This window comes from Paroedura picta, chromosome 10, assembly GCF_049243985.1.
Source record: "Paroedura picta isolate Pp20150507F chromosome 10, Ppicta_v3.0, whole genome shotgun sequence".
In the NCBI taxonomy this organism is placed as follows: domain Eukaryota; kingdom Metazoa; phylum Chordata; class Lepidosauria; order Squamata; family Gekkonidae; genus Paroedura; species Paroedura picta.
In genome coordinates, this window is record NC_135378.1 from 31,273,527 (window position 1) to 31,288,561 (window position 15,035).

Genomic DNA, 15,035 nt, shown 5'->3' on the forward strand with positions numbered 1-15,035 from the left:
CCGGGAAAGCTGCTGAAGCTCAAGCCTCATATTACATGAAGGCACTCATTCATTTTCACTTTTGTGGTTTCCAATAAATGAGTCCTCCATTAAACACACTGCAGAGAGCGATGGAATGACTCACTCCACAGGGATGGACCAGAATCTTCATAAGTCATGGTAAAGAAGTCAGGAAGACCACTCTAGAAAACAAAGTCTTCAGGCCAGGTTGTCTGTCTGGCAAAAGTTAAAGTGGTCCTGATTGGAGTTCCAGATTTGTGCAAACAAAAATGATGAATTACCCCCTCTCCCCCCCCCCCCAATCAGGGGTAACTCTAAACCCCTAGAGCTTTTGTCCAATGGTGAAAAATGGATAGGATCCCTGTTGACAATCAAAAAGGCTATGCTGGGGGTTGTAGGGCACTTTGCACACACACAAAAGCTATGCTAGAGTGGGCTAAGAGTTTTACCCAGGCATGCATCTTATTAAAGGAACATTAGCGTAGGGATGCCAGATTTCAGGTGGGACCTGGGAATCCCCTGGAATTACAGCTCATCTCTAGGTGAAAGAGGTCAGTTCCCTTGGAGAAAATGCCCCCTTAAAAGGTGGAGCGAATGGCACTATACCCCACTGAAATCCCTCCCCTCCCCAAACTCCACCCTCTCCATCCCCAAAGTCTCCAGGTTTTCCCCAGACTGGAGCTGGCAACCTTAGGTCAAAGGCATCCTTGAGGCAATCCATCTCATGTTGGGGCATCCTCTATTCCTGCTGCTTTCAACTTTTTGTGGCCTTTTCTTTTCCAGTGACTCTTGTCTTCTCATGATAATGGATGAGACTTATGGAATTGATTCCAGACTTACTTTGGCTTACTTTTTCAGCTACGTTTCAGAAAGCACTCCAACTTAACCATGACGGATAGACTTTAGGCGAGATACCTGAAATCAAATTACCCCCCCCCCGCCACGTTCATGGATTGGCAATATCAAGACTATTTACACCATAATGACACTTGTTCTGCTACTGCATTCACAATAACTTGAAAACAATTCACTGGTGCGACAGCTCGCATGCAGACATCTGTATAAAACTAATTGTATTGTTATTAGAAAGACTGTATTGAAAGGGTAGTAGGGCCCTTGCTCGTCCTATAGCTTTAATTCATCCCTCTGCGTGAGTGATGCTCTGTTCCTCTTGTAAAGCATATCGCGAAATACAAACAAAACCGCGTCCGCAGAAACACCACGCGCCTGAGCGGGTCGACTTTCCCCTCTCCCTGAGCTCGCCCCGATTCAGCAAACGCATCCGGCAAACCAACCCATCCCGCCCCTGGAGAACTGTTATTGGAGCAGGAGAACGCCGTACTCGCCGCTAACCCAATCAGAAAGCGGGCGGAGCACCAGGGAAAATGATTGACAAACGGATTCGCAAATCAGAAACGGATCCCATACGCAAGTGGTGGTTCGGAGGAAGCCAATAGGCTCGGGAGCTGTCCGTTTACGACGATTGGCCGATTGTGGAACTATTCAGATAAGAGACATTCTCCGGACGCGCACACCGCCCCCCGAGTCCCCATTGGCTGGCAGGAGGGGCGCCGCCCTCCTTTCCCTGCGGCGGCGAGTGCGTGGAGCGTTCGGGGCGCGCCGGCTGCGCGGCGATGCTGCTGGGCGGGCTGTGGCTGGGTCTGGCTGCCGCTTTCCTGGCCGCGCGGCTGGCGCTGCGGTTGCTGCCTCCCCCGGCCGCGTGTCCGCCGCTCAGCCTGGCGGGGCTCTTCCACGACCTGGTCCGCTACGGGAAGACCAAGGGCGGCTGCGGGCAGCGCCCAGCCTGGCTGCGGTACTTGGACGTGCCGAAGAGGTGAAGGACGCAGCGTCCGGGACCCACCCTAGGAGGCTGGGCGAGGGCCGCTCGGGGCATTCCGCAGCTAGTGACTGGCTGCCGTGGGAGCGCCTCTGGGCGTGTGCAGAGTGCTCTCCCGCTGGCTTGGTGGCTCTCATTCAAACAGGGACAGGAAGCCAGTTTGGCCACCCGTTTGGAGTGGGACGGGTGGCTCTGAGGCTCCGTGCGATTCGGCGGGCCGATCCAGAGTGCTGTCGGTGGGAGAACTCGCGGTAGAGGTTCTTCTCCGACTGGAACGGGTTTGATTTCCTAGGCAACCTCCAGCCGGGCCACCTTGTAGTAGGAAGCCCAGGTGATGCAAACGTTGTCGCCGGGGAGAGTTTAAGGGTAGGCCTGGTGGGTGCCTGGGAATAAAGGCGAAGGAGCAGAAGTTTAGATGCCTGCGGGTTCTCGCTGTGCCCAATCACAGCATTGTAAATCTTACACAGAGCGCAGGTGCATTATACTTGACAGTTACTCCTTGTGCTCTCATTGTAAATGAATTTACAAGTTCTGCTTTCTTAGAGCCCTGCTAGTCAAAAGGTCTCGAAATTTATACCCCAGTGAAAGTTAGACTAGTTGGGAAAGTGGCCTGCAATATCCTAGGCAGGGGAGAAGGCATTCCATCCAGTCCTTGGTTTTGCCTGCAGCCCTGTCCAAGGAGCAGCCCGAAGACTAGATTTTGGATTTTGCCTTTGGGCTGACTGTTTCATGCATCTGCCCTATGGCCGTGCCAAGAAAGGCTCTGCATGATTTTGGCTATGATTCAATTACAGTCCAGACAGGAAAGTTCAGGAGGTGAATATTTGCAATAGCACAATCTCCAGCATCCAAATGGATCCAAGGCAAGTCACATTACTGGACTCCGGACAGTGCCAAGGCCAGGTTTTGGACACTGGGAGCGCTGATCCCACTTCCTGTGTGAAATCCAGCAGGAGTGCAACTCTGATGCCTACACAGTCTAAACTGCTGTAGATTGAGGGCTAAAGCATAGAACACTAAGTCAATACTTCACAAGGAAAGGGAGAGGCACCAGTGTTTGTATTTGGGCTGCTTATTATTTTTATTCAGTTTGTATACTGTCCCTCACTATGACATGAAGTCAGAAACATACATTGAACTATTTTTTAAACAGTGTAAATAGATCAACCAGTCATAATATCAACATCAAGAATGTAATTTAGAAACATTGAACTGTAACTGGCAATTTGGAGAGGTTGAGGCCATGAGCTTGAGAGCTCCGTTTTGCAGGCCCTATGGAAGTTTTCAAATTTTGCAGAGGAAAGTGGGATCAGCATCCCCAAAACACTTCCTTGGAGATCATCAGTACAGGAAATTGTACTATTGCAACTGTACACCTGCTGGATTCACAAAGCAGCAAAAGCATCTACTTAAATGTTGAATGGATTAAATGTCCCTTACCTGTAATGCACATTTGCCTGATCAATAGTATTGCCCCTGGACTCTTGTGCCTGTTCCATGTGCATGACCTTTAAAAAAAATACCTTCTGGCTACAATTCTGAGCAGGGATGTCTATGTGAACCCATGGAGTTAAGCATGCCTGTGTGGAACTGCAGAAGCTAATGAACGGGGAGTGGCACTGTGCAAGTTAAAATGTTAGGAAAAGTTGAGGACAGCAGGAAAAGACAAAGACTGAACAACCCTCAGTTTGCTCAAGCTGAGTAGAGGTGTTAATAATGTTTGGGCGGATATTGCTTCATGAGGTCTCCAGTTAGAGGCAACCAGATGGCACGACACACATTGTCTAAGTTCCCAAAATCAAAGGGGGTGTATGTGTTCTGTTTGACGCTATGTATATTTACCAGGAAGTAAGCTTGTTAATTTCAGTGGGATCCTGTGTGTGTGTGTGTGTGTGTGTGTGTGTGTGTGTGTGTGTAGAACTGCCACCTAAATAATATGTTTAGGAGAAAATGAACACTATTCTTTCTGCTAAGAAGACACAAAATGAACCCTCATTTCATTCAATACCCAGTTCCACACAGAACGAAGACACATGTTGCTATGTTTGATGCTGGATGTTCACAGTTGGATTGGCAGAATAAGGTATTCCAGTTTTCTGGTGCCAGAATGGACTGCACCACTTCAGGTTGCTGAACGGTGACTTGTATTTTTTAATGCCACCATGCCAAAATAACTACAGCTGTATGTGAAGTAAGATAGACCTGCTGTTCCTGATGTCTTTGATTTTTTTATTGCTTGCAGGGACTTTCTTTTACTGATTGCGCACATTGAATCCCAGTGCAGGAAGTAACATTAGGAGAAGGCCTTAGCCTCTGTGCCCTGCTGTTAGCCCTCCAGGGGTACTAGTTGGCCAGTGTGTGAGACAGGATGCTGAACTAGATGGGCCACTAGTAGGGCTCTTCTTATGTTCTTATTGAAATTATATCTCTTTTTTTGGAGCCTGAGCTCGTACAGTCCATTTCCCCACCTCATTTTGCTGGGAGACCAGGCCTTCTTGGCTTAACTTCTCGAAGTAGCTGATTCCTTTTGCTTTACTGTGAGGCAATCGGGACTTGTTTGAAATTAAGAGATGAATTCAGTGTTTGAGTGGCCAAGATAAGTATTTTCTTTACTACGTTTACCACCGCTGAGCTCAACCCAAACAAATTATAACCTTAGATTCAAGTGGGTAGCCATGTTGGTCTATCTGCACTTAGCTTGTTATTCCTGTAAAGCCCTTGTATCTGTTAAACATTTTCATTATTCTGTTCATATAGCCTAGTCTCTGGCTATATATGCGGACTTGTAATTCCCAAATCATTGGGTATGAAGGAGTATGCTGTGCACATGAAGGCTTACACCTTGAATCGAACTCCGTTGGTCTTAAAGGTGCCACTGGACTCAAACTTTGTTCTACTGCTTCTCTCCTCTAGCATTAATCCTTCAGTACCACTGGGTGGTGCTTGAGGTCATGTTGGTGTTCTTTGTCATGACGGATTTTCAGGAGAGGGAGCTATTTGGTCTTTAGCATGTGGGGATCTTGGGAGCCGTTGCTAAGAACCACAAGTTGATTTTTGCTTTCTTCTTTAGGTGGTTCTGTCACTTCTATGTCGTGGCTGTGATCTGGAACGGCATCCTTCTTCTGTGGCTTATCCAAAGCTTGTTCTTCTCACAGCCCTTCCCAGTGTGGCTTCAGGAGTTTCTCAGCATTCTTGGAGAAGCATCCCAGGACCGAAACAGAGGCACGTATGGATCTGCAAATGGGTGTGCTTATAAACAGGAAGGTAGAGCCAGTGTTTTTTTTTTTGGGGGGGGGTTACTGGGAGGCAGCCTATAGTTCTCTTGTGTGTCTTATAAAATGGGTGTGCAAGTGAGCTGTGCCTGTCTTGCTAAAGATATTTAGTCTTAGTTCATAGCAGTAGTACTCCTGTTCTTTCCCTGATCTGTTAGTGGCAATGGTAAGGGCTGCCAAGTTGCAGCCAACTTTTAAAATTTTACTTATTTTATTTTATTTATTATTTGATTTGATGATTGATGACTTTTACCCTGCCATTCCCCAAAAGGGCTTATGACAACCCTGTAGGGTTTTCAAGGCAAGGGACGAACAGGCAGTTTGTTATTGCCAGTCTCTGCATAGTGATGCTGGATTTCGTTGGTGGTCTCCGCTCCAAATACTAACCAGGGACACCCCTGCTTAGCTTCTGAGATCTGATGGGATTGGGCTAGCCTGGGCTCACAGCCTTTTTCAAATTTTTGACCCTGGAGGAGCTCAGGAAGTGATGTCACCTGGCCATGCCTCCCTGCCACACCCCCGGATGTGATGTCACCACCCATGTTAACAGGCAGGCTCAAGGAGGACTGAAGGGGGGCATAGGAGGCGGTTTAAGGCAGGAGGAGACTTATGGGCTCTATCCCCCTCCCAGGTACAGTAACCACGAGAGAACTCACTCATGGTTGGAATAGAGGAAGGGAAGCAATCTAAGTGACCGTTTCCCTATTTTGTAGCCAAGTCCATTAAGGAAGGAGGACCATTGAGTGTTTCCACAAGTGTGGCAGGAACTTTCTTCTCTTAGTTCCTGTAGTTTGCTGAATGAACTTGGCACTTTATTTTTTTTATTTAGATTTGTCCCCACTGCTCCCGGAGCCAGACTGGCTCGTGACAGTTTACGGTAAAAACAAAGATACAATATACAATATAATAAAACGACAGTGAATCTCAACAATATCTCAATGGCAAGAAAACAATCCAACACACACACCCCAACCCCACCACCAGCATCCTCAGGAGAAGAATCCATCCCCAGTTGTCAAGAGCAATGTCTCTGCAGGCCTCTACGGGGCCAATATAGGGAGGGACCCGATCTTCCTTGCCTGGCCTCAACCAAATGCCTGGTAGAAGTGATCAGTCTTGCAGGCCCTGCAGAACGTTGACAGCTCTGTCAGGGCCCTCAGCTCTTCCGAGAGCTCGTTCCACCAGGTTGGGCCCAGGACCTAAAAGGCTGAGGTCAGTTGAGCCTTCCAGGGACCACCAGCAGATTCATATCTGCAGAGCAGAGAGTCCTGCAGGGGGCAAAAGGAGACAAGTGGTCCCTCAGATAAGCAGGGCCCAGGCCACAGATGGACTTAAAGGTAAGAACCAAAACCTTGAACCTGATCTGGAAGCCAACTGGCAACCACTGCAGCTGGATATACACCCTCCAAGATGATCTTGTGAGGACTCCTGCAGCAGTTGGGCAGTTGTTTTTACATGGCAACCTGTGTTGGATTTCTAGGTGGTGAGGCCCTTTCTGCTTTCCTGGTTTGCCTTTTTGTCTGGCTGAACAGCTGTCGGCGACTGTGGGAGTGTCTTCGCATCAGTGTTTTCTCCACAGGAGTCATTCACGTTGTGCAGTATTGCTTTGGACTCTCTTATTACATGCTGGTGGGCTTAACAGTATTGAGTCAAGTGCCGTCCAGTGTCCGGGCAGGTAAGTGGCATCTTTAGTGCTTTCGTAATAGAACAACTTGACAGAAACATATTCCCTTCCATTTCTTATTAGAGTAAATGCCAGGTCAGAGAATTCTGAGGTACAGAGTGAGCTTCACCACTATTATTTACTTATTGAATTGGCCAGGAGATCTGAGGATAGTCTGGCATCCAGGCAAGGGATGTTTGGGGGTGGTTTGCCATTTTCTGGCTCCGCATCATCCCTAGTGCTCCTTAGAGGAACTCCACCCAGATCTTTCGAGGTCTCCCATCCAAATATTAGCCTGGGTTGGCCCAGCTTGGCTTCCGATATTTGACAGGATCAGGTTTTTCTGAGCTATCCAGGTCAGGACTTAGCTACACCACTTATGAGGAAAGAGAGCTACCAAGAGAACAGTGGATTCTGATCCAAGAGCCATCTTCCTGTAGTGGTTAAGAGCAGTGGTTTCTAATTTGGCAAGCTGAGTTTGATTCCCCAGTCCTCCACATGCAGCCAGCTGTGTGACCTTTGGTGAGTCACAGTCCTGTTAGAGCTATTCTCTCAGAACTCTCTCAGCCCTACCTATCTCACAGGGTATCTGCTGTGGGGAGAGGAAGGGAAGGCAAGCTGCTTTGAGGCTCCTTCAGGTAGTGAAAAGCAGGGTCTAAGACCCAGGTCCTCTTCTTTTTCATGTTATTATTTCCTTACTTACTTTATATTGCACCTTTTTCCCTAATGGGGACTCAAAGTGGCTTGCATCACTCTTCTGTCCGCCACAGCCACCCTGCGAGGTAGGTTAGGCTGATATAAATAACTACTCTTTTTTTTTTTTGCATGATCCAGGGAGAGGGGACAGTCTGAGAATCTGTTGGTACCATGGCCTTGGACTCCTGATGTTCATTTGGGCCTCAGTTCATCAACAGAGATGTCTTGTGATTCTGGCCGATCTGAGGAAAAATAAATCAGGTAAGGTGTGTAATGTATGAATGGCCCATGTGTAGGTCCCCCTCCCTTAAGGAAAAAAAATGTTAGTATGACCCCTGCTTGTTTCCACAGTATCCCTTCATAGAACAAGGCTGAAACGGAGGCCCTGCCAGAGCTACAGAAGAGCAGCATCTTTGAGGGGCCAGACCTGCGTTTATGGCTTACATGCCAAAGGGGAGGGGGCATCTTCCTAAAGAGCAGTTAAGGCTTGCATGGGAGGTGGTGCTGAACCTGTCTCCCTGTTGGGCTCATTCCAAGTACTGGGGCTTGCCTGGCTGAGGGAAAGTGATGTCTAAGGACAGACTGCAGGGAGGGAAGCCACAGGTAGGGGGAGGGGAGGGCTCAGCCACACAGCCCCTTTGCTCTTTGTGGTGGCCTCGGTGCTTTGAATGTGATTTGAGAAAGACCTGCATGTTGCCCAAGGGGACTGATGCTGGTGGGTGTGGCTTGGGCCTGAGCCAAAGGACCTAAGCACCTATATGAAATAATGTTTAGGTAGTGTTGACCTCTGAGTCCTTGGCGGGGGCCCCAAAATACTTTGCATATGCTCAGAGTCATCCTGTTTACTTTATATGATCTGGGTCTGCAGCCCTGACTTAAAAATCAAGTCCTAGGACTTGCCATGACAATAAACTATGTTCATGGCTGGAGGAAGCAAGAAACAGAACTTTCCCTGCTGACTTGCAGCTAGATCAGCAGAAATTACTCAATAGGCCATTACTTGGTAAATGGGTAGCTCTCCCCCCCCCCAAAAAAAAGCTAGTAGGACAGTTTGCTTCTTATCACTTATGTTTTAGCTAGTAGGTCTCCCCCAAAGCACAACAGCCCCACATTTTTGCCATTGAGAAACCCCAGAAGTGGCATGATCATGCAGAATATGGTTAGGAAGCCTAGCTGTGGATACGCCTACTCGGGGCCCCTCCCCTTCCCACCCCCTCTATTGGAGGGGTGTCAACATGACCATATATGGCCATATCATCCAATAAATGTTTAACACATTTAAAAATATATTAAGAATTAATTCCCTCCCACCCATTCAGGAAACCCAGGGCTGTCAAGAAACTCCTGGGTTTCACGAAATCCTGGTTGAGAAAGCCTGCCCTACAAGGTTGCCATAAGTCAGCTGTGATTTGATGACAAGAGCAACAACGTTAGCAAGAAGAAGCTGCTCCAAACTTTGTAGAAGTCCTGATATCCGTAATTGCCAGTGATCTTTTAGTGCTCTGTCTTGGTTGGACAAGCTTAACTGGTGGCTTTTCCACCCTTCTCTTTTTGCTTTGCAGGAGAGGTGGTGAGTTTGGCCCACAGCATTCCTTTTGGCGACTGGTTTGAAATGGTTTCATGTCCCCACTACTTTGCTGAAGTCCTAATATATGTCTCAATGAGCGTTACATTTGGATTTAACAACTTAACCTGGTGGCTCGTGGTGACGTACGTGCTTTTTAGCCAGGCCGTGAGTGCTTCGCTGTGTCACGAATTCTACCTGAGCAACTTCAAGCACTATCCAAAGCATCGGAACGCATACATACCTTTCCTCTTTTGAGCTGTTCACTTTAAGCAACTTAATGCCAACTTTGGCATCTCCTCTAGAAAAAATGCCTGGGTATCTAGGTGACTGTTACGAACAAAGGATTTGGCTGAAATGGAATTTACATGGATGATCTTGAAATGTACATGGGGTTGTGAAATGGCTTGAAATGGCCTAGGATAATTCTCCCTGGTGTTCACAGCTAAGGAGAATGAAACAGTTTTTGTCATGTTTCCCTGACCTGGATAGGGCAGACTAGTCAGATTTCAGAAGCTAAGCAGGGTCAGCCCTGGGTAGTGTTTGGATTTCCTATGAAATACGAGGGCCGTAATTCAAAGGCAGCCAATGACAAACCACCTCTGCAGGTCTCTTGACTTGAAAACCCTACGGAGTCACCATAGGTCAGCTGTGACTTGACAGCACTGCCATCACTATGTGATGTTAAGGAGACTTAGCAGTTGCTGGTTTCATGTCACTGGTATTATGCACAATGCGCTTGAATCCTGAAGCACATTTTCTGCTGTGGATTGAATGTAAGGCCTGTGCTTAGAAAAACCTATGATTGGGACCAGTTATCGTTAGAAGGAATTGCATGACACAGTATGACAATACAGCACATGTGTATCCCTGTGGTAATGAAATGAGAAGTAATCAACACATCAAGTTTTATATGTGAACAAAGGGCACAAGGGATCTTTGTGACCGAGGCAAGAGTAAAGTTTGGACTGTGGATCGCTTTCTCTTGATGACACATACAACTACAACTATCATTTTGAGATATGAATGTAAATATTATTTATAATTATTTATAAGATAGCCTAAAGTAGCTTGTGAATATCTTGTATTTGTCAGATAGCAGATTGTAAATTATTTAAGGCTTCCAGGACAGGAGCAGATGAGCTGGAAACCAGATTTTTTGTGCTTGAGGGCCAGTTTGGTGTAGCAGGGGTGGCCAAATTGTGGCTCTTTAGAAGTTCATGGGCTCCAATTCCCATGAGCCCCTGGCAGCAGGAATTGTAGTCCACAGACATCTGGAGAGCCACAGTTTGGCCATCCCTGGTGTAGGGGTTAAGAGCAGTGGCCTCTAATCTGGAGATCTGGGTTGGAGTCCCCCTCCTCCATGTGCACCCAGCTAGTCCTCGCTCTCTCAGCCTCACCTGTTCTGGGGAGAGGAAGGGAAAGGTGATTATAAGATGCTTTGAGACTCCTTTGGGCAGTAAAAGGCAGGATACAAAAAAACAGCTCTTATGTTGAACGCTGCAGCTATTCATTCCCTAAAGTGTAATGCTAGTATACTTCTACCTGGCACATACCTTGTAATCACATAAATGGTTGAAACCGTGTGACATGTTCCAATCGCTGTTCAAAATCATGCAAATATAGACACGTATAATTTTGCATCTTGACACTGAGCCGTTAAGATCTCAGCTGGGGCAACAGCCACACCCTAAGGCTTGAAGCGACGGTTAAGAAGTTCTTTTCTGGAGCTTCCTGCCAGTGCAAGTCCTAACAGTGTTATTTCAAGCATGTTCCTCTTGGGCAATGCAGCCAGATATTTACAGAGGTTTGTTTCCTGGTTCAGAGAGGGAAGAAGCAATGGTGTAAGAAGAAACCTCGTCTCCATCTACTTGGAATGTGAATGCAGTTTGGCATATGATTTATAGACACTTAATTTATATCCCGTTTTTGCCCTTGATGAGGACACAAAGCAGCTTATACTGTTCTGTTCCTCTCCGATTTTATCCTCAAGACAGCCTAACTAGGCTAAACTGGCCCAAGGTCATCCAGCAAGTTTCCATGGTAGAGTGGGGATTTGAATCTGGGTCTCCAAGATCATAGCCTGACACCAAAACCACTCCACCACGCTAGCTGTCAGATTTAACACGTATAACGATACTGAAACCTCTTGCAATAGGCTGTGCATATGGTCACCTTCTTCTACCAGCACAGTTGATCACCAAGACAGGGTGCCCAAGGGTAATTCCTGGGTTTGGAGGCCCATTGCTGGTATCCTTGCTCAAGCACAGGCTTCGGTAGTCCTGTACACCGTGAAGGCAACTCCCTCATGCCAGTGAAGGGATCTATAAACCTAGAAGAGGACAGCTATTAATTCAGAGATGCTGCTTCAAAACAAAAAGACTGCCCCGTCGTTCTTGAATCATCACCTCAAACCAGCAATGTTACCTTTCTGCCTTACAACCTGCACCAGGTATGAAGAGAGTCTCCCTACATGTGAGTTCACTGAGAGAATCCTCATTTTTTTTTTAAGCGGGCGCTCCAGTACGGAACACAAATATTGCTGCGGTGGGCTGTTCTCTTCCAGCGGGAGTGTTGGCACAGCATGGTGTTGAACTGTTGGTCCTGCCAACTTCCTGACCTCAAGACACCGGGAAGGATCTATTTAGAATTTAAACACTGCTTGAAAAGGGGTATGTGTGACCCATCATCCCTATTGGAACAAAGTCCTCCCATTGACTGTGTGGGCAAGGATCTAGACTTTGGGTCGTATCCAACCTGGTAGTTGGCTGATGTAAGGAGAGCAGGGGAGGGGTCCCATCCGACCGCCCACTGGGGATCATGAGATGTGCTTGTAACAAAGTCATGTGGAATGGAGGAATTAGTAGAAAGAGGAATTTGGTAAAATGGAGTGAAAATGCTGGCTGGAAAGGAGGAAGAGGGAGAGCCGAGCTGTGTGGCAATGCATTTCATAATTTCCTATACGTTTGCTTTTCTCCTGTGAATGTTTTATATGAATTGATTTTATCTGGTACAATGGTTATATTATTTCTATAAAGGTTTTTTTTTACTTTACAGTGTCCTGCTCTGTTATTTGATCTATAGGATCACTCTGCTGCTGGAGAACTTATATGCAGCAATAATAAATTTATTTTTTTTACTTCATATTGCACATTACACAAATCCATATTAAAGCTTTGAGCTGCTGTAAGTTTGATAAATTAACAATTTTCTATGGTGACAAAATAGAAGACAGAAGTATTCTACCTTGGTGTAGTGGTTAAGAGTGGTGGCTTCTAATCTGGAGAGCCAAGTTTGATTCCCCACTCCTCCACATGCAGCCAGCTGGTTGATCTTAGGCTAGTTACAATCCTGGTACAGCTGTTCTCTCAGAGCCCTCTCAATCTCACCTACCACACAGAGTGTCTGTCATATGGAGAGTAAGTAGAATGCTACTTTTGAGACTCCTTCAGGTAGTATATGTGGGTTATAAAAAACAAGTCTACTTCTGTCCCTGAAGGAATTAAATGCATGCACAAGGCTAATTTTCCCATTGCAGCAAATCCAAATTAACCCTGTGCATTGGATCTTATGAGCTTTGCTGTTATACATGGGGACTGTGCATAAGCAAGCTTGCGATCAGATAGGTTCTTACAACCAAAAGCCTCCAGGGAACACTGTGTGTTAGAGTCAGAAACATGTCCCTACGCAGGGACCACATACTGCTACATAGCAGTGCCGCCACCCTGAGCACCACTGAAGCCAGAGAATGCAGTGGGACAGGAGGGAGAATATGTGTGCCTGCACTGAAGATACTCAATGAACAATATCTAAAAGTGCAAGTTCGTTGATTATTGATCTGTGCAGTCCCACATGGAGATTCCGACGAGCTACTCAACAAGCAGTTGATCACGCTCTCCTCACATGAACACTGACTGAAGTACTGCCTTCCCCACTTGAACTTCTCACTTTGCCTGCAGATTCAAAGTGTGGTGGTGTATCAATGTCTTCTGACGACTAAGTAGAATCTCAACAGATCTTTGCTTGTTGAGTCACATAGCAAGGTAAATGTGAATTATTGTCATTCAAAGCAGTGTAGTACCCATAAACTTATGGGATCATCCTTCTAAACTGATTGGTTTCATTTGACTTAAAGGTTAAGCCTCTTGAGGATTGTACTGCTGGATACACATCTGAATGCAAGCATAGTTTATGCCTGCAGTTTACAGTGCAGTGCATACCTATTCAAGTTTATTTGTGTGTATAAATGAACCTCTGTGGCAGAATTTGCTTAGATTTATTGCTAAGGCAAGTGTGTCAGAGTGCAGCCTTTACAGCCGATTTGAAAACAGGCTCTATCTCCATTACATTAATGCCAGGAGAGGCTTTCTAATTGGCTGATTCATACATAGGCATTATTACTTGGTGCCTCCTTAAGTGAGTGATTAGAAGATAATGAACCACACAGCCTTATTAATGAACTGAGTCCTTGTAAAAGAAGTATACTTGAGTTGACATTGATGTGGATGGATGTACTTGTAATGGTTGATCTCTGGTGGCTAAATTCACACACGCAGGTAATTGTTTTTGTATCTGAACAACGAACTGCCCAAAATTCATGACAACTATGCAAACTATGAACTGCCCAAAATTCATGACAAACTTAGTTCATCCACCCAGTTGTGCCCATCCCCATTACCTACCGCTTTGGAATTTGTCCAATCTTACCATTTACCTAGGTGAAAAAATAGGCACTTCTACCTAACTTATTTAGAGTTTATATTTTGTGTTAGCCTTTAATCTGCAATGATTACTTCAGATCTGCAATGATAACTTCAAAAGCCTTGTAAGGACATTAAAATAAAAGGCAAAAGGGATTAGCTTGGCTGTCTGTGTAGGCTGAAGGAAATTAATCTCAGTTCTTATATCAAGTTACTAAAACCACTCAAGTCTTCACATTTTTAATAAAAAGAATATATTATTTCTGCATTTCATAGTAACAGTTTTCAAAACTCATCAATTATTTGCATTTTAATCTTGTAATTTGCAAGTACTAATTTTAGGCCTGTTTTAGACTGTTGCTAGTTTTCTTCTTGTTTGATCAGGCTACAAGTAAGAACAACATCCCTTTGCAGATGAAATAGCAGGCTTTCAATTATTTTTTTTCTAATATCATAGTCACGGAGGGTGTCAGAAATTTATGGGAACGGGAAGTGGGTGGATGAAGCAATAGATTTGCATGGCACTATCTGAACTTCTGGTAAAATGATACTGCGTTATTAACAAGAGTGGTGAAGTAATGCAAGCGAGCAGATGAAGCAGAGGCCTATCAGTAGGTGGTAGACGGAACTAAATGGAAACTTGTATAGGGATTAACAAGTAAAAACCTGATGTGGGCTTTCTGGAAGCATATGGTAATGACCCTTCAATACAGAATGCTGCACTGGAGGGTTGTATCCAGGAAGAACAGCTGCGGCAAGGATGATACAGCAGTTTTCACTCCCCAAATAAATATATATATTTTATATCCATGTCACTGGATCATGGGAAAACTGACCTGGATAGCCAAGGTAAGCAAAATCCCATCAGTTCTCAGAAGCTAAGCAGGGTCTAGCACTTGGAAGGGCAGCCTCGACAGCCATGATGAAGGGGCAGGCGATGGCAAACATCTTTGGCCTGGCTGCCAGACCACCTTAGGATCTCCTGGCTACGTAACACACGTGCCATGCGATAGATAAATAAATAAACAAGATCACGAGAGAAAATATTTCCTGTATTCTGCTCCTTCATTCTACTCCGCCGATGGCACAATTAGGCAGAGAGAAAGCAAGTCAAAGTTGCTGAGTAAGTTTCATGGCAGAAGAAAATCCAAACGCCTAGCAGGGGTGGTCAACTGGTAACTCTCCAATTGTCCATGGACTATTAACCATGAGCCCCTGCCAATTGGCTAGGCTGGCAGGGGCTCATGGGAACTGTAGTCCATGGGCACCAGGAGAGTTTGGCATAGAGCAAGGGTGGCCAAAC

General features: G+C 45.9%; 1 protein-coding gene across 2 annotated transcripts; it reads left to right on the forward strand.

Moving 5' to 3' along the window:
- Positions 1 to 1,556: 1,556 nt before the first annotated feature.
- SRD5A3 (steroid 5 alpha-reductase 3) lies at positions 1,557 to 12,086 on the forward strand. Of its 2 annotated transcripts, none has more exons than XM_077301999.1 (5): positions 1,557 to 1,834; positions 4,908 to 5,101; positions 6,590 to 6,784; positions 7,607 to 7,729; positions 9,031 to 12,086. In XM_077301999.1, exons 1-5 carry the CDS (start codon positions 1,635 to 1,637, stop codon positions 9,288 to 9,290), a joined length of 972 nt encoding a protein of 323 aa, XP_077158114.1. In that variant the 5' UTR covers positions 1,557 to 1,634; the 3' UTR covers positions 9,291 to 12,086. The 2 variants fall into 2 exon arrangements, with proteins under 2 accessions (XP_077158114.1, XP_077158115.1); XM_077302000.1 differs by having other exon boundaries at positions 1,558 to 1,834; positions 4,908 to 5,059.
- The last annotated feature ends 2,949 nt before the right edge of the window (positions 12,087 to 15,035 follow it).